Source organism: Pseudorca crassidens, chromosome 2, assembly GCF_039906515.1.
Source record: "Pseudorca crassidens isolate mPseCra1 chromosome 2, mPseCra1.hap1, whole genome shotgun sequence".
Lineage (NCBI taxonomy): Eukaryota > Metazoa > Chordata > Mammalia > Artiodactyla > Delphinidae > Pseudorca > Pseudorca crassidens.
In genome coordinates, this window is record NC_090297.1 from 87,587,805 (window position 1) to 87,607,711 (window position 19,907).

Genomic DNA, 19,907 nt, shown 5'->3' on the forward strand with positions numbered 1-19,907 from the left:
AATTTCAGTTTGTAACCTATAACTGTTAGGAAAAGAAAAAAAGACAGAAATTTTTCAAATAAATATTAAGAGTTGGTGAATTTTAAGAGAAATGCCATCCCAAGATATTATCTAAGTACTAAAAATGAATCAACACAAGTGAACAGTAACAAAGCAGTAGTATTATGGCGCCACCCACTGGCTAGAAGTCCTCATAGCAAACATGAGACCCAGTCATAAAATAGAAATTATTGGAACCGGAAGGGAAATAACATTGATAATTCTAATTCATTATAGCATCAGGATCTTCTAACAAAACAGTACCACCCATATTATTTTATTACCACAAGGACAAAGAATAACTCTTAAATATGTTCACAAGAGTGAATTTTATTAATTTTGAAATGCAAGTCTACAATCTCCAAAGGCTAAGACAACCTCAGAGTCAAAACAATTAGCATATAGAATGCCATTTTAGCTCTGTAGCTGAATATATAAAGACACTCTTAATCAGAAGATGCACACTTGCATTTCACTGCTAAGAAAGAAATTATAATATTAATAATATATTTAAATGTTAATGAAATGGTGTTAGCCCTACTTTCACCTTTACCAGGGAAGTAACAAAATACATGAAACAAAGGATATGTCCAAAACACTGGACCGAAAACGTGTTTCCAAAAAAATTTTTAAGAAAGGGGGTAAGGGGAAAAAAATCCTAAAAAAAGACCATTCAGATAAACTAGTAAAAATAAATGTTTTCTTTAAAGTACCACAGCACCTTTATAGTCCAAAATATATTTACCTTAATACTATCTGCATTTTATCCTATGACATCTTTTATGTTTTTCCAAACAGTTATTTTCTTACATGCTAACATTCTTAAAACTTCAGCATAAAAAATATTTGAGTCATTTCTCCTCAAGTACAATCTTCCCTTTAAGACTCAGAATAATATGTAAAAGCTTGACATCAGTTTGTAGCCCACAGGACCCTAGTGAATGTTGATCTCTAAAGACCAGACTTCCGAATTTCTCTACAGACATGGCCTGGTCTTCCTAATTAGAAGTCATGAATACACTCCAGTCGATACAGACATCAAGTTTTTTGGCTTGATGATAATTATCACCTGGTCTGCAAAAGCCAAGGTCTTCGCTCGCTCATAGATGGTTGATTGCAGATAAGAACATAGTGAGAAAAGTCAAATTCCCACAGACATAGATTGCTAACACCGCCTTTTTAAAAGCATAACCCTGAAAGAAAAAAATTGAGATATGAAAAAAAAGAATAACTATCATTAAGGTTTGTGTCAATAAAGAAGAAAAAAAGACTTACTTCTGCTTCAGCTGCAGTAAATGACTGGAGGATTTGAATTCTATCATCATCCAATATTTCATCTGTCAAGAATAAGAACATAAGTTTGTAAGGCCAGTGGGTATGCAGATAAACTAATTCTCAAAAAAAAAAAACAAACCTGATTTGTAGCGTTTGCCGATTTCCAGGATGTTCATTCTCCCATTTCAAGTGACCAAATGTTGCAAACTTCTTGAATACTTAAGGCTCTCACAAATTAGGTCAAGCTGGCTACAGCATACATTTGTTAAAAGACTTTCTCCTAGTCAATAAACACCATACCAAACTCCTAACAATCCAAGTTTTAAGTACATATGTATTTTAAATGGCAAGCCATAATCTAGCGATCAAAAGTCCTTTAAGACTCAAAACCCATACAATATGGTAAATCAACTGTACTTCAATTAAAAACATCAAAGAAAGACTCAAACCCTATATATGTGACCCAATCAAGAACCAAAAAATGGTAGGACAGATATTTAGTACTCAGTTCCTAAAAGCTGCCCAGGCTCCTAGATTCACAGCACACACACTAGACAACAAACAGGTTTTGTTTTTAGAAGGCCACCTTTACTTATTTGAGGGGCTGAGAACTAGATAGGACACAAAAGACAGTCAGACTAGAAATCAAGCTAAAATATCACTGATTCTCTACTAATCTCTTCTAATGGCTACGGGTATCTTACCCTGCCTAGAGGTGAGACCAAAACAGACCTTGCCACTAGAGAGCACCGGCAAAATAAATCCTTCCTATCTAGCATGCTGGTTAGCTGGCTACATATGATGTATAGGGCAACCTAAGTGACAGCACACAGGAAGTTTGTCAAATAGGTAAAATTTGTCTGCAGCTTTGCCCTGTGTTGACCATGGGCATCTCTTCTTCCTCCATCTCAGGGGTCTCTCAGCTCCAGGCATTCAGGGCTCTCAGTGCATTCTAGCCCCAAGTCAGACCAGCATGAAAAGTAAAAAGTACCTACAAAGAAGGCCTCTTCCCTAAAACCTCTTTCCCTTGCATTTTACTCACTGATTCTAATACTAATGAATATAAAAAACAAACGCAGAAATTTTCCACTATTTTTACCACAGACTGAGTAATCAAAAGAGAAACTTTTAGTAAGCTACCATGTAAGGGTCAACAATTAGTGTCAAGAAACTAATTATATTCCAATAGTTTGTATAAAAGTGATTCTACATAACACTGCTCTTTCAACAGGTTACCTTTTCTAGAGAGTCGGTAAGTGTGTACCTCCAGAACAATCTCTGTCCCAACATGCCAGGCTACAAATCCAATCATTGTATAGGTTTTCCATGACCCAGGAAGATTCAATCCTGGTAAATCCATTCCCAGGAACATTGTTGCCACTACATTCATAAGGAATAAATACATATACTCAAATGCAATTCAAGAGGTAACGTGTATGCATGTATGCATGTGTGCTAATTATATCAAGTAAAATATACTAGAAGAGTTTATGATATCAATTAGATTAATATTTAAGACCAAATAGTTAATTTAGTCTTTTTTTTAATTTTAACACCAGAAAGGCTAAGATGGGAAATTATAATTACAATCTACCAATTGTTAAAAAAGAGGTACCCAAATTTTTCAAAATGTTTTAAGTCTGCAATGTAGGAAGGGAGAAACGTATGGAAACCATTTCTGATTATACCTCCCCTTCCACGAATTTCTATAGACTGTAGAAATGTGAGGGTAGGAGGTGTCAGCTTAGATATTTCTTACATAAAGCATCAAAGTACACTGGATAATTATACTTGACTTTTGAAAAACATCTTTCCCTGGAAGGTACCATCCCCATGGAGAAAACCTGGAGACAGAGGGCTGGGACCCTGTAGCCCACTTCAGCCCAACCCACGACTGACCCTCAAGTTGAGCTGCTTAAATGTTTGGTCATCAGCATAGCTTATTCTGTTGGCAAAGGCAAATGCTAAAAAAAAGTCTCAAAAGGAGAGTTTTAAAGTCATTTTAAAAACCTTGAAACTGAAGTAATGGCTTAAATAGTTACCTCTAGAAATTACTTTCTGGATTTCAATGTTTGACTGATTTCTCCTCAACAGCAAATTACTCCAATTACTAATGCATCTAAAAATCATTTAAGCCAAATTACAACTTGCAATATAAACAACCTGCAATTATATATGAATAAGTAGCATCACAATTACTTACCTGCTATTATTCTAGCAGCTGTTCCCATACTCCAATGAGTCCACTTAAACATTTGCCTTCTACCAAATAAAGAACCAGTCAGTATTCTTGAAAGTGATGGAACTACAATTAATTCCTAAGAGAATAAAAAGCATGTAATTTCCCTATTGCCTAGGAATTAGATATCTGAAATACATTTTAAAACCTTTTAAAGTAAGTATAATTTATCACTGAATTTTATAAGATGCAAAAAAGGAATTGGTTTCCCAACTAATGACATCTACATTAAAAGCATTTATAAATAAAGACTTAAGTACCTTGGGTCATGTAAAGGTGGTCTGAAGGCTGCCGAAAGAAGCTGAAGAACTGCTAAAATCATCACTATACAACCAAGGTATGGGTGATAACCTGCATGCTGAACAAAGTTATATCATTTTAATGGTCTCAATCTTGCCGATCGATTAAACCCTCAGGTTAAAAATAATACACACAGATGTATTCTTAGCGTTTTTCTGTAGCTTTAAACATTTAATAATGATAGTTATAATAACAGGCACCATTCACTGAGTGTGTATACCAGGCACATACTTTATACATATTATCACTAATGTTCACTATGATGCTTGACAGTTATCAATATCCCACTTCTACAAATGGGGGAACTGAGGGTCAGAGATATCAAGTAATGCATCCAAGGCCACACAGTGTGTAAATGGTTGTGGTGGAATCCATGCACAGAATGCTGCCTCTTCCCACCAGGATGTTAGATGACCATCAACACCAGCACAGCCATCTGAAGCCCACCTAGGACTAGTTAGTATCTGCATGTCAGGAACAATCAACCCAGTGTATTTTAATTACTTGTTCAGACCTCTATGTTTCCTGGAGCTGAAGGTTCTACTTGATTCCTTGTAACCCATATGCTTAACAGAGCCTTAGTCACTCAATAAATGTTTGCTGATCAAGAGAACAACCTGCACAACCACTGTATTAAAATCTCATCTCCTCTGTTCAGAACGAAGGTCTAAACCAAGAAAAATCATCAACACAATATCTCAACAGTTTCGGTTACACTCCTCCCTCAGTGATGTGTGCCTGCTGAAAACAGCAGACAGTTGGATTAGACCACTTTGCACAATTATTTCATTTAAAAACTTAAGAGAAGAATTAAGAAGATGCTCTAATACGTTACACGTTTAAATAGAGGGATATCACAGTCTGTTGTCACTGACTCCCATGCTTGGGAAGGCTCTAAAACCTGTGATCTAGAACAAGGACATAGTGGTTTCCAAGCCAAGATAGGACGATTTTGCAAATTAGGAACTAAAAGTTGACAGAAGAGCACTATAAAACTTTCAAGTCATGGACTCAGTTATACACAGATAAGTTATAACCTGGACCCTGGAGATGGAAAGTGCCTCTCTCTAATAAAAAACAGTAACAGCAGCAACAAAATTCTTATATATTTAGAATGTGCTGGGACTATCCTAAGTGCTTTCAGTTAATTAACTCTCAACCCTCAGAAAGCCTATAAGATAGCTACTCTACTATCCCCACTTGAGTAAACCGAGGGACAGAGAAGTTAAGCAACTTGCCCAGGGTGTCCCAAGTAATAAATGATGACATGAGGATTTGAATCCAAGCAGTCTGGCTGTACAACTGTGCTCTTAACCTTTTTACTACCATAGTCATAAACTGCAAAGACTACAAACTACAAAGTTTACAAAATAAGTATTATGCTTGTCCAAGTACCTGGATAAAATAAAGTTTCAATATCTTGAGTCATATCAGAAAATCTTCATAATTTCCTTTAAAAAAAAATTAGGTTGACCATGGAGGTTCCTTAAAAAAACTGAAAATAGAGCTACCATACCATCCAGCAATCTCACTCCTGGGCATATATCCAGAGAACAGCATAATTCGAAAAGATACATACACCTCAGTGTTCATAGCAGCACTATTTACAATAGCCAGGACATGGAATCTAATCTAAATGTCCATCAACAGAGGAATGGATAAAGAAGATGTGGTACATATATACAACGGAATATTACTCGGCCATAAAAAAGAATGAAATAACACCATTTGCAGCAACATGGATGGACCTAGAGATTGTCATACTGAGTGAAATAAGTCAGAGAAAGACAAATATCATATGATATTGCTTATATGCGGAATCTAAAAAAAGGGTACAGATGAACTTATCTACAAAACAGAAATAGAGTTACAGATGTAGAAGGTAAACTTACAGTTACCAGGGGGTGGGGGAAGAGGGGTAAACTGGAAGATTGGGATTGACATATACACACTACTATATATAAAATAAATAACTAATAAGGATCTACTGTAGAGCACAGGGAACTCTACTCAGTACTCTGTAATGGCCTATATGGGAAAAGAATCTAAAAAAGAGTGGATATATATATATGTGTAACAGATTCAATTTGCTGTACACCTGAAACTAACACAACATTATAAACCAATTATACCCCAATAAAATTTAAAAAAAAAATAGGTTGATCAATCTATAAACTACCTAAAAAGCAGAAAAGAGGTTTCCTAATAATATTGTGACCCAAGAGTCATCAATCTTAGCCCTTGTAGCAACAGCCCAAATGGAAATATTAAATTTTAGTATCAAATTCTGACTGGCTCTTAAACTAGAAGAGTATAATGGAAGCACAGGCTCTGACCTTAGGTACATCTCCAATTCTCAATAAGCCTCATTCATTCATTCCATAAATATCTACTGAATATCTCATGTGCCAGAATCTGTTCTGGGTGTTAGAGATACAGTAGCAAACATACCAGTAAATATCCTGTCTTCTCATGGAGTTCACATACTAGTGTGAGAAGACGGACAAAGAAAAGATATAATATTTAAGTAAATTATCTGAAACGACGTAAGGTAAAGATTGCTTCAGGAAAAAAAATGAAGCAGAGCAGGGCTCTTTGAGAAGCTATTATTTGAGCAAAGACTTGAAGAAGGTGAGGGAGTAGAGGAGGCATGACCAAGGCAGAAGGAAGAATCTTTGCAAAGACTATAAAGCAGAATAAATAAATTAATTAATTAAAAAAAAAAAGACTATAAAGCAGGAGCATACCTAGCATTAGCCCAGTGTGAAATGAAATGAGCTATTGGATGAGGAAAAGAGCAGATCAATTCAGAGAGTAACTGGGAGCCAATCATGGAGGACTTTGGTTTTAACTTTGAGAAAAACTGAGAGGCATTAGAGAAACCAGTTTGGGGCACAGGAATGACCTCATCTGATTTACATTTTTTAAAAATCACTCTGCTTCTTGGTTGAAAACAGATTGTACACGAGCAAGGGTTGAAGTAGAGAGATCAATTAGGTGCCGCCTGCAAAAAAGTCCAGGCAGAAGATGATGGTGGCTCGAAGCCACATAGTAGTGCCAGTGATGGTGAAAAGTGGTGTTTTTAACATGTAAAGCCAATGGGATTTCCTGACGGATTTGACATGGGGCGTGAGAGCAAAGTTAAGAATAATTCCAATGTTTTGGCCTAAGAAGGGAACTGCAAACAACTAATATGGGGATGTCAGCACATGGAGCAAGATTGGGAGGAGAGGTCAGGAACTCCGTTTGAGGTGCCTTAGACATGCAAGTTGAGTTCCTGAGTAGACAGCTGTTTGTGTGAGTCTCAATCAGGGTAGAGGTCCAAGCTGGAGATATACATTTGAGAATAAGCCTCAGTTTCTTCATTTGTGACATGGGATTATTATCAATAACAACTTCATTTGAGGTTTAAATTTGATAACACATGTAAAGCACTTAGCACAGTTTGTTCAGTAGGAATGCAACTAATGTTAGCTTAGTGATAGTCATAGTATTAGTTAGAGAAAACCACTTACAGTGTTCATGTTCCTCAGATATAATGCTTTCAATTTGTACCATTCTATAGCAAGAAAATTTATTAAAGCTATATAGTGTATATTTAAAATTTGAGGCAGTCTAAAAGTACATTCCATTACCAAGTAATCTGCACTTACATTCTCACTTCATCCCTGACCACCAACCATGTGAAATAGTCATCAGATGATTCAAAAAGGAAGGAAAGAGGGATACATGCAGAAATATCTTTTTACCCATCATCTGAGAATAAAACAGCAATCTCCTTTGGCACCAAAATGAATTTTAAACATATAAATAGAATAAAAACATTCTTTTTAAGATCTACTTACCCAATTCCAGCCTCCTCTGTAAATAAAAGGCAGAAGAAAAGCAATGAAAGTGAGGGCAGAAGTAGTAAGCATGAGCATTCGATGTACCTGCAAGGATGAAATCACAAATGAGAAGAGTTAACTACATAAGAGAAAGGAGTTGACGTCACTATGAAGGTCATGGGATGAGATTCACAGAAGGCATGCATTCAATTGACACCTAGCCACAATTTGTGGTCAGTTAAAAACAAAAATCTTACTATTCCACTGAACTTTAAAGAAAAGCCTAAGCTGCCAACCTCATCATTCTAAAGCATCTGCCAAGAATCCACCTGCCCAGAACAGCAGGAATGGATATTTCACACACACAGAGCACTTACTTGCCAAGTCCATCATTTTCTTCCAAACACATTTATTAAGTTCCACCACCAAGCACAGTGCTTGGATACAATGAAAGTGCAAGGAAACAGAAAGTACTGTTTCCTGGGGAGTCTGGGATTTAATTGAGCAGATAAGAGAACATATTTGAAATGTGTAATTCATTATCCAAATGAGGAGAATACCGAGAGTGAAAATGGGCACTGTTAGTTGATTATGTGAGGATAACTGGTGCAAACAAAAACTATCCCAGAGAATGTAGGACATATAATCACTATATACACAGATAGATAGATACACACACACACACACACACACACACACACACACACACACAGACAGACATATATGGGGTGTGTGTGCATATATATATATACACACATCAGCAGAAAGTAGAACATATAGTCACCCTATATACATATAGACACCATAGTTTTAAAGACAGTGGAGGGTTTGAATTGGTAAAGAGGAGACATAAAGAGTTTTCCAGTTGGGAATATCCACATGAGAAGAGGGGAGAGAGAGAGAGAGCAATCAAAGGCAGAGACAGGAGCAAGGATATAGCAGTCATTACTGAGAACAAATAGAACAGATTAACACTGCCAGCCAAAAGCGAGAAACAATTTTAGATAAGGTAAATCTTAAAAGCTACAAATTTATATAAAGTTTCAAGAATACCTCTTATAAAGTCAAAACTGTTCCAATAAGCAGTATTTTTTTCTATAAGCAGACATGTACATTCTATCTCAACACATAGTCATTGATCTTCCACTATATGTGCAAATATCTATACTCCATGACAAATGAAAGATAAAGGTTTGTTTTGTTTTGTCTTGAGGGGTATTTATTGACTCTTGCTCATGTTTCTATTAAAAGACTGCCTCCTCATCCCACGGGAAGGGACAGCATTAAAAAGGACACTTTTAATTTCTCTTCCCATCCACACAGGAGATACATGATCTTGACTGGTGAGCTAGGGACGGCCTAACATTCACTGGCCCATCAACCAGAGGACAGACCACTGCTTTGCAACATAGTAAGCACCCACTATTTCTTTCTTCTTCTCTGCTGCCTTCCTCAACCCATCTGTACTCAGTGCAGTGGGTAAATGTTCTTCTAGTCTCTTCTTCTGCAACTAGACATGTAACTCAAGATCGTTTGGGTCCCAAAATCCATGTTCCAAAGAAACGCACATGGCACTGATACATTCTCCAATCCAGCCTGGCCCTTCATAGAGCTGTCTTTATTTTTTTTTTTCCATCAAGTACCTTGTGTCTATTCTCAGTTGGTTAGGAAACCAAAGAGCAAAAAGAAATTATGAGGATTCCAAAATTACAACTATAACCATACATAAACAAAAAAAAAATCCGCTTACTTCATGTGTTTTCATGTTGCAATGTTCAAATAATATGGAAATTGCATTAACCTTTTCCTCCACCTACCTGAAACCAAGCTGCATCACCAAATAAAGGCTTTAACCAAACAGGTTTGAAGAACCGGGCAATCAGTACACCTACGCTAACTGTAGTCATCCATGCCACAAACATTAAGGCACCTACAGGTGAGAAAATGCAACGGTTGACAACACAGTCTAATTAAGCTGTCTCTTAAATGACCAAGCTAAATGCATAGAAAATGTAAATAGCCAACAAAAATACATTCAGCTGACATAAACATAACCTAAATATCAATGCTTTTACCACCACCACTACTACTTCTAATAGCTAACACTTCCAAAGCTCTTATTTCGTGCCAAGCACTGTCTCTGAGTGCTTTATGTGTATTAATCTAATTGATCTTTACAACAATTCTTATAAAGTATAATTATTATTCCAGTTTTGCTGTATGGAGAAGGAAAGCACAGAGAAGTTAAGTAACTTGCCCAAGGTTACTGAGTTGGAATTTGAACCCAGGCTGCTTTGAATAACTGTGCTCTTAATCATTATACTGTCTGAAGTTATACAGCCTTTCTGAACTTATCTCAGAATCTTCTCACATTTCACTCCAAAAAATAATGGAAAACAAATAGGCACATTACTTCTGAATCCAATTACTGTTCAACTAGAGCTACTGGTAGAAGCAAAATAGCAACAATAAAGATAGCTTCAAGCTTTATTGAAACTCTCACTAGAATGGATAACTCTGGAGAATATAAAGGAAATATACCAATTAAGGAAAGTTCCCACCAATATTAATACATTACAATAGTATAGTATACACTTACACTATTTCCCTATTTTTCAATCCCGTTTTTCAATAATCAACTGGACTACTTTTCAAATGGAATCAACTTTCACTTGTAGAACCAGAGTACATCAGAGCCTTATTTCTAGGCTACTGCTCTTCCAACTTGGTTCCCTTCATCACTTTAAGTATATAATACCTAAGTATAGCACTGAGTTCTTTGTATACCCTCAAATACTCGTACATTGATCAGTTCTTCAACAAAAAAATTGTATTTTTGAAACCAAACTACTATTATAATTAAACAATCACAAACCACTCTTTTATTAGCAATTTTTAATAAATGGTATAATTAATGTCTCATAAAAGTTAAATTAATTAACCCAATGATACTCAATCCTGGCTGCAATTAGAGATGACTATCGTACTTTTTTAAAATTACAGATGTCTTAAAAGCTGGTCTGGTGATTTTAATGTGCAGTCAGGGTGATTTTAATGTGCAGTCAGGGTTTTAATGTGATTTTAATGTGCAGTCAGGGTTAAAACCTGGTGATTTTAATGTGCAGTCAGGGTTAAAACCACTGAATTATTCCTACTCTTCATTTTTAATAAAAATTATCAAACATTAAAATAGATAATGCTACCTGCAAATGTTATTGTTTATGCTACCTACAAATGTTATTGATTTATGAACGTTTGCTAAATTATGCCTGGTACCATTCTCAATCTAGCCAGCACTAAATTTATTCCACAAAGTTAAGTATATTCCACAAAGCAGTAATAATGTTACACATGTAACTTACCATGAACCTTCAGAAGGAGTAAAGAATGGGATCCTCCTATGTTCTCTGGATAGCCTGTCACATTGTATTTGTCATATGTAATCAAAGGTTGCTGAGAATGCTTATGAATCCGACCTGAAATTTAAAAACAAAAAAAAAAGAAGATGACGAATTACTTTCTCAGGAGAGAAGGAATGGAGAGACAATGGCATGGCATGGAAACAAAATTTCTTAAGGTAATAAAAAATAAATAAATTTCAATAGACATGATATATATATATATACTATTATATATTGATATTATATTAATACACATGTATTAATATAATATAAATATATGTAGTATTAGTATATAATATAATAATATTCATTATGTATAAAGTTAAATCTGTGCATGTATAGAATTATTCCAATTAGTCTGTGTATATGGGTATGTATGGGTGTGTGTTCATTCTGGGGATCTATCTTACAGAAATATTTACCAAAGGTATATTTTTAACCAAAGGTATATCTATAAGCATGTTAATAGATACTTTCTTTTTACACTGGCTAAAAAAAAATTTAAACAAGCTAAATGTCCATCATTAGGAGAATGAGTAAATAAATTATGGAAAATACATTGTTTTTAGAATACAATGCAAGTGTCAAAAAGAATAAAAATAATTAAGAAATTTGATATGAGATATATATGAATCTTTGTTTCAAACAAATAAGTGTTAGACCACAGACTACACCTCAATGATTTCCAAAAAGAAATATTTATATAGGTTATATTATCTATCTAAAATGAAACAAATTAACAACAGAAAGCTAGGAAAAAATGGTCCAGCTAGATATTTAAGAAACTCCTCTTCTAGGGCTTCCCTGGTGGCGCAGTGGTTGAGAGTCCGCCTGCCGATGCAGGGGACACGGGTTCGTGCCCTGGTCCAGGAAGATGCCACATGCCACGGAGCAGTTGGGCCCGTGAGCCATGGCCGCTGGGCCTGCGCATCCGGAGCCTGTGCTCCACAACGGGAGAGGTCACAACAGTGAGAGGCCCGTGTACCGCAAAAAAAAAAAAAGAAACTCCTCTTCTAAATAACCCTTGGGTTAAATAGGAAATCAAAACTTAAATCACAAGTCTTCTTAAAACGAATAACATTGAAGGCACTTACTTCATAGCAAAACACATGTGATGTAATTAAGGTACTATTCAAAAGAAGTTTTTAATCATCTTTAAAGCATTTCCTTAAAAAAATATAAAAAGACTTTAAAGTATTGAAATAATCATTTAAGTCAAGATGTGTTTAAAACAAAACATAACCCAGAAAACCAAAAAGGAGGATTGATTAAAAATAAAGGTAGAAATTAACAAACCAGTAAGTCTAAAAATGAGAAAAATCAATTCTGTAAAAGGCCAATAAAATCGATTGATTTTTTGACAATCTGACCACAAGATAAAAAGAAATATCACAAACAATATTAGAAATGAAAACAGTGACATAGCTGCTGATATTGAACATATTCTTTAAAATTATGTGAAAATGCTATATACAACTTTAAGTCAGCCAAAAATATTTCAAAATCTAAATAAAATGGACGAATTTCTGAGGAAATCTAGAATTACAAAAATTGATCAAAGTAGTAGTAACTCTGGAGAATCATAACAATAAAAAATTTATTTTATTAGTCAAATATTTCCATTCCTAAAGCCTCAGGCTGTTATGTGGATGAGTTCTATCATACCATTTAAAAATTTTTTTAACTTTAAAAATTCATATTTATTTAAACTTTTCTTGAGTTCTTTCTATGAGATTATCATAACACTGAAACCAAAATGAGGCCAACATGCACACGCACACAAACGCACAGAATCCTATGACCATACACCAAAATCATTTATGAATATAGATGTGAAAAGCTTAAATAAAATATTGGTGAATTAAATCAATTATGCAATAATAAGAATAATAAGACATGACTTTCATCCCAGGAAAGTGAGGATTGTTCACCATTCAGAAATCTACAAAAGTAATGATAAACTTCAGCACACATCCATGACATGAACTCTTTGTAACATTAGGAACAGAATATTTCCTAAACACAATAAAATATATCCACCAGAAAAATACGACACGATACTGAATATCAGAAGCATTCCCATCAAAATCAGGGATAAGATAAGAATACTTACCATATCACCACTGCCATTCCACATTTTTCTGGGAGAAGTAAGCAATGCAGTGAGACAAGGAAAGAAAGAAAATGAGGGCTACTATGCTTGTCATTATTTGCACAAGATATGATGTTTCATCTAGAAAATCCAAGACCATCAACTGGAAAACTAGGTGGCTACATTCAAGATAAGCATTCAAAGATCAATAACTTTCCTATACACCAACAAATTTAGAAAATGTAAGAAAAAATAATCCCATTCACAATAGTTTGTATTAGAAATCTATAAAATACATAGGAACAAAGTAACATAAATAAATAAGCCCTACAGGAAGATATGAAGAAAACCACAGGATCTGAATAAATGAAATATCCCAATATACTCCTGGATAGGAAGACTCAAGGACGTTGATTATTCCACAAATTAATCTAAAATTTCATTTCAATTCCAGTCATAACTCCAATAGGATTTTTAATGAAATTTGATAAATCATTTCTGAATTTTATCTAGAAGAGCCGATACACAAGGAAGAGGCAAGAATTCCTGAATTCCTGAAAAAGAAGGCTAGGAGGGGTATCATGCTTTATCAAAATTCACAACCTATTATTAAGCTATAGTAATTTCAACCAGTGCAGTAATAGACAAACAGATCACTGGAAGAATAAACTATAAACAAGTTGATTTACTGAAAGATTTTTAGTGTATAATAAAAAGGCTTTTGAAACAGTAGAGATAAAATGGACTATTCAAAAACTGGTGTTTGGACACCAGGTTATTCATTTGGTGAACTATTATATCATGGCTTGTTATTACAGAGAAGATCCGAGATAAAGCAGAAAACGAGAAGAGTTTTATATCGTGAACACCTAGAGACCTGTGTCAAGAAGAAAGAGACAATAACTATCAGAAGCTACAAAAATGTCAAAAAGAAAAGAATGAAAAAAACTATTGAAAATGACAAGAAACGCACTGAAGAATATAAAAATACTGTATTAGTAGAGTGGTAGTGATAAAAACCAGACCACATTCCTAACAGCCTGAGAGTCAAGTTGGAAGAAAAGTGTTTTTAAACTCTGATTCACCATGGAGCCATGGGCTAAGATGAACTTAACCTTCATTAAAGCAGAAGTCCATCATAATTTTGAAGTTCCACTGTATGGCTCCATTATAATTTAGGCGTTATGCTCTAAGGAACGTTGGGTTCATGTGTAGTACACGGCTCTACAGTATTATTCCTAAATTGTCAAAATAACAGGTCATGTGATAACAGGGTCTCTACTTCATTAATTATTTAAATTGGTAGATTTCCAGATTGGGAATTACTTATTCACCCAAGTGAGTTCTATCTTTCAGTTCAAACACTCAGCATTTCACATGACTGCTTATTTCATGATAGGATAAAGTCAGCTTTCTGGGGGCAAAACAGCAGTTAGAAAAACGTTTTAAATTTGTTTTACTAAATATGACAGTACTTTCAACTCTCAATTATCTTTAGTTTGCTTCTGACCCCTCTTCCTAGGTGACTTCTCCCATTGTGGGCCATTTCTCAACATTTTCTTTTTAAAGGAAAATACATATCTTATTTCTTTTCATTGATCAGGTCTGTAAATGTGTGCTGAAAAAAAAATCAGAGTTTATTTGTAAACAGAATAATTTACTCACAGGGAAGGTTTTTTTCCTCACTGACTTTGTGTAATGCATTAATTCCATTTGTCACCAATGGATTTCACCAGCCTTGTTTACAAGGGAATCGGGCAAAAATTTATACTGTTTTGTTCGTTGCATTTAGTAGACATGAATGTTCAATAGTTATTAAATTGTGATGTAAAGAAATGTGACAATATTCAGGTATCTGTTTTCTGAATGTTTCAAATTCCAATCTATGACCATTGTTGACACCCAGAGAAGAGAATAAAATTACCTGTGAAAGGGTGGAAAAAAACCTCAGCAGTTAGAAAAAGAACAGAAAGATAATTATGTGCTAGCTTACAGCAAAAATAAGGATAACATGAAAAATTAGTAGAAAATGAAAACCTGAAAAGTTATCTGAAATCTGAAAATGTTAAGCAATTTCCCCTGTATTTTAGTTTTGATCACTCTTGCTGAATCACTTTTGCATATTTGGATGAAGAAAGTAGTTAATTTTTCTATTTTTACTAATAATGTAGCATCCTTCAGAGCTTGGCATAGTCTTTAAGAATCATCTGAAGCATCTGACTCACCATGGTGTTCCCTCTGACCTTCAGACTGCCAGTAAACAATGCCTCCTGAGAAACAGATTTGCCCAGGACGACCTCATTCTACATTAACATGGGTTACAGAGATTATATGACTGCTTTGAAAAATGGTTTCAACCTAACAAAGTCTCACTGCTTTTAAGCAGTGCGCAGCATATAAATGATCCACATACATATGACTAGATATCAGAAGTGACAGTTGATTTATGTGGTAACTGTACTTTGTTCCCCAATACAAGGGAACTAGAAAGTGAATTCCCTGAAGCGGTAACGTTTAGATTTGGTTTTTTGAGGTTTTGTTTTGTTGCTTTGCACTCCACCAGTTTAAAAAAAAAATGGGGGGCTTCCCTCGTGATGCAGTGGTTAAGAATCCGCCTGCCAACGCAGGGGACACAGGTTCGATCCCCGGTCCGGGGAGATCCCACATGCCGTGGAGCAGCTAAGCCCGAGCGCCACAACTACTGAGCCTGTGCTCTAGAGTCCATGAGCCCCAACTACTGAGCCCGCGTGCCACAACTACTGAAGCCCACGTGCCTAGAGCCCATGCTCCACAGCAAGAGAAGCCATGACAATGAGAAGCCCACGCACCGCAAGGAAGAGAAGTCCCCGCTCGCTGCAACTACAGAAAGCCCAGGAACAGCAACAAAGACACAACACGGTCAAAAAAAATAAAATAAATAAATTTTTAAAATTTAAAAAAAACAAAAACGAGTCTGTGACATATGTATATTTATGTTAATAAACGTATTTATGTACTATTGTTTTAACACATTATGACACTATTAAAATAGAACTTTTTAGTGAGATAAAATAAATCTAAGAAAAAAGTTCTGGTGTTGTTTTCTGTATCCCCTGGACTACCTTACAATATGTACACCTTCGTTGGAAGAACATTGTCCTAGAGCAGTAAGTTATCGAACCACAGTATACAGAACAATTACCTGAAATGCTTGTTAAAATGCAGATTCCAAGCACAAACAACAGAGAGTGTGGGATGGAGCTAGGGAAACTGCCTTTTGAGCAGTCATTCCAGATGGTTCTGAAGCAGGTTATTTGAGCCCCATGCTTTGGGAAACACCACAAAACACAAGGTAGAGATTTTCCCTACCATGCCACGAGCACAGCAACACCAGCAGGAAAGGGGGATAAAACAGTGCTCTATTCTGTACATGAATCGTCCACAAACTAGGTTTTTCCAGGAAAATGTTAGAACTATTACTTAACATATTGTTTCTATCAGAAAATGCATTCCAAATTCTACAATGCTGGCCTAAGAAGAAATTTTTGGCATCACCATACACCCAAAACCACACATAATTTATTGCACAATAGAATTCACCCATTTAAATGACACTGCTTTTCTTTTAAAGTATAAACTTTTTAAGTATAAACTTTTTTAAAGTACAAATGCAAACTGTTAAAATCTCCTAGCAATTTGTCATCCATTCAAGTCAGTAATCATTTATGGAGCACCTATAACATGCTGGGCACAAAAGGAAGCAGTTTGATATGATGAAAAGGGCACAACTCCTGTAATTGCAACAGAGTTGGGTTTAATTCCTGACTCTGCTGCTTGGTTGATTTTGAACAAGTTACTTCACCACTCTAGGCTCCAGTTCTCTTATCTCCACAATGGGCAACATAATATCTATTTACAAAGCCTCTGTGAGAAATAAATGAGATATATGTAATATACAATAAGTGACAGCTGCAATAATAACAATAAGACAATAACCTGCACTTTAGAAATATTTGTTTAAAACTGCAAATATTTGACCTTCTCCTTAAAAATTCATTTCCCACATTTCCCATGTTAGAAAGTGAAACACTTGGGCTCTGAGGTCAAAGAGTTCAGGTTCAAATTACAACTCTACCATTTACTTGTCTGGGCAAATGACTTAACCTCTCTAAGCCTGTTTCCTGCCAGATAAAATAAGGTTAATAATAGTACTTATCTTATGTAGGTTTCTATGAAGATAAAAATGAAAACGTTAATGATAGTGCTGAGCCAGCAACTGGCACTCATTAAGTACTAAGTAATTTTTGTTCATTATTATCATTTAACCAGGAAATTATTTCCAGCTACATTTGCTGTTGCTGGTGCAAGTAAGAATACATGATTTGACTAAGATAACCAAACATATCATCCACAACTAAAGCTGCAAATATTTCTAAATTTTCTCTAACACTGAGTTGATATTTTGTCCTGCTTTAAAACCTTTTGAATCCCTACTTTACTTATAGTACAAAATTTAAACCACATGAGAGAATATAAACTACTATATATGAAATAGGTAAACAACAAGGTCCTACAGCATAGCACAGGGAACTATATTCAATATCTTGTAACAAACTAAAATGGAAAAGAATCTGAAAAAGTATATATATATATACATATATATATATGTGTATATATATATATATGAATCACTTTGCTATACACCAGAAACTAACACAACATTGTAAATCAACTATACTTCAATTAAAATTAAACCACATGATTGGGCTTCCCTGGTGGTGCAGTGGTTGAGAGTCCGCCTGCCAATGCAGGGGACACGGGTTTGTGCCCCGGTCCGGGAAGATCCCACATGCCACGGAGCGGCTGGGCCCGTGAGCCATGGCCGCTGAGCCTGAGCGTCCGGAGCCTGTGCTCCGCAACGGGAGAGGCCACAACAGTGAGAGGTCCGCGTCCGGCAAAAAAAATAAAAAATAAAAAAATAAACCACATGGTAGAATACGCAAGGCTTTTCACAATTCTGCCTGTACCACATTTCTGTTCCTGCTCCTCTTTTACCTCACCCTCATCCTTCCATTCTATATGCTCAGCTTTTCACCATTTTCAAAGTAGGCCATATGCTCAAAGTTTGGGGGTAGTATTATCTCCAGGGAGATGAGTCACTAAATATTACACTACCTTGGCATTTCCTGCAGTTCTTCAGAATATCATTAGCCAAGACCTTAAACAAAATCTAATTATTCTTATTAATATGTGTTGCAGTACCTACCAGGGCAGTCTTAAGTATAAACTAAACATTCAAACTCTTAAAACTACCTTAGGCTACACTTGGCATCAGACTGATTGAGAAGAACATGGGACAGGAAACACAGCACACCTGCAGGGCACCATGAGGCATTCTTTTTCAAAGGGAGGTCCTGTGGAAGCTCACTCAGCTGTCCAGGAGCTATTCTCTTTACCCCTCTCTACCTCCCTGGAGAAAGCTCAGGTCCAAGGCGATGAGATTCATACTGGATAGGACATCCACAAGAGCCGATATCTCCTGCAATAACCCCAAAGTCCTGCTTCTAGCATCCCTGCAAAGGATCTGCCAATGTCACTGCACTAAGGGAAGCCCAAAGACATGGCTTCTTACTAGGTATTTACTCCTGGTCGAAATGCAGTCTACCAGCCAGAAATCACTTTTATCATAAGCAGATTGCCTTATAACCCAGTAAACACTACCTTTACCTAGTTTCCAGGGGAACAAAGCTAGAAGGTCAACCAAAGTCAAATTATCAGGCAAAAATGGAAGAGGGTTTAATAACTCTTTACCCACAAATGTGTATCTTAAAAAAGAGCAATTACCATAGTCTCCCCCCAAAAAGAGGGAAAGGAATAAAGTGAGCAAAAAAAAACTTTAAAAGGTAGTTTTTTATCAATATACTTACCATGATCAGCTGCACCATCTGCTAGAAATATGTAGTAGCTTGCATTTAGATCAAATCTATTCTTAACCCCAGGAAAGGTAATGTTTCTTCTGAAAGAACACTGCATAACACCATCCGCCAACCTCCAAGCCATATCCTCAAGAGGATCCTGCAAACACATACAATGGGTCTTCTCAGCACTTTCCAAAGATTTGCTAAAAATAAAATATGATCAAAATCCTGACCTGTTCAATTTCCTTTCCCTAAGTTCCCCGTTCATGTTTTGTCTGCAGCGTCATTGTTTCCCCACTTCCTCTTTGAAGAGTACAAGAAACATATTCTCCCAGTTTATTTGTCTTTATCCCACTTGGCAAAGATAGTATTTTTACTACCTAGGCTAGAAACTTTGGCAGATGTACTAACTTCATCTGGCCACCAATATACAATCAACAACACTGAAGAAACACTTAGCAAGTAATACTCTAGTGGCCAAAATGCAACATGCAACTGGGGAGAAGTTCCAACCCCATGAGAAAGCTATGCAGAGAACAAAACATGTCATTAGATGATAGCTACTGCTCCATCAGAGCTCATTTGCTTGTCAGTTGCCATGTGAAAATGACACTTCCCTACCAGAAATAGGCCATCTTTGGCACAGGTGCCAACAACGGGCACTTAAGACAATTACCCAAGGCACTGAACCAGTACCTACCATATGTGCACCTCTTTCTCACCAATCAAGAAATTCTGTGTCACTTACATAAGCCTCTTAAAAATCTGTCTGTAAGTTTTGGAAATGGGGCTGATGACCTTCTTAATAAACCATAAAATATTTTTTGTAAGATGCAT

At 35.8% G+C, this 19,907-nt stretch overlaps 1 protein-coding gene across 7 annotated transcripts in view; it reads right to left on the reverse strand.

The window, feature by feature from the left end:
* Positions 1 to 349: 349 nt before the first annotated feature.
* Positions 350 to 19,907, reverse strand: part of FRRS1 (ferric chelate reductase 1) — a 52,527-nt gene continuing 32,969 nt past the window's right edge. For 5 of the 7 annotated variants that reach the window (XM_067727011.1, XM_067727015.1, XM_067727014.1 and 2 more), the window contains 9 exons: positions 19,080 to 19,227; positions 11,043 to 11,156; positions 9,498 to 9,610; positions 7,699 to 7,785; positions 3,814 to 3,911; positions 3,518 to 3,576; positions 2,551 to 2,694; positions 1,315 to 1,376; positions 350 to 1,232 (listed from right to left, as the gene is read on the reverse strand). In XM_067727011.1, the coding sequence (XP_067583112.1) occupies positions 1,140 to 1,232; positions 1,315 to 1,376; positions 2,551 to 2,694; positions 3,518 to 3,576; positions 3,814 to 3,911; positions 7,699 to 7,785; positions 9,498 to 9,610; positions 11,043 to 11,156; positions 19,080 to 19,227 (918 nt within the window). In that variant the 3' untranslated portion in view covers positions 350 to 1,139. Of the gene's footprint in view, positions 1,233 to 1,314; positions 1,377 to 2,550; positions 2,695 to 3,517; positions 3,633 to 3,813; positions 3,912 to 7,698; positions 7,786 to 9,497; positions 9,611 to 11,042; positions 11,157 to 19,079; positions 19,228 to 19,907 lie in introns of those variants that run through there. The other 2 variants (XM_067727016.1, XM_067727017.1) reach the window with 2 other exon arrangements.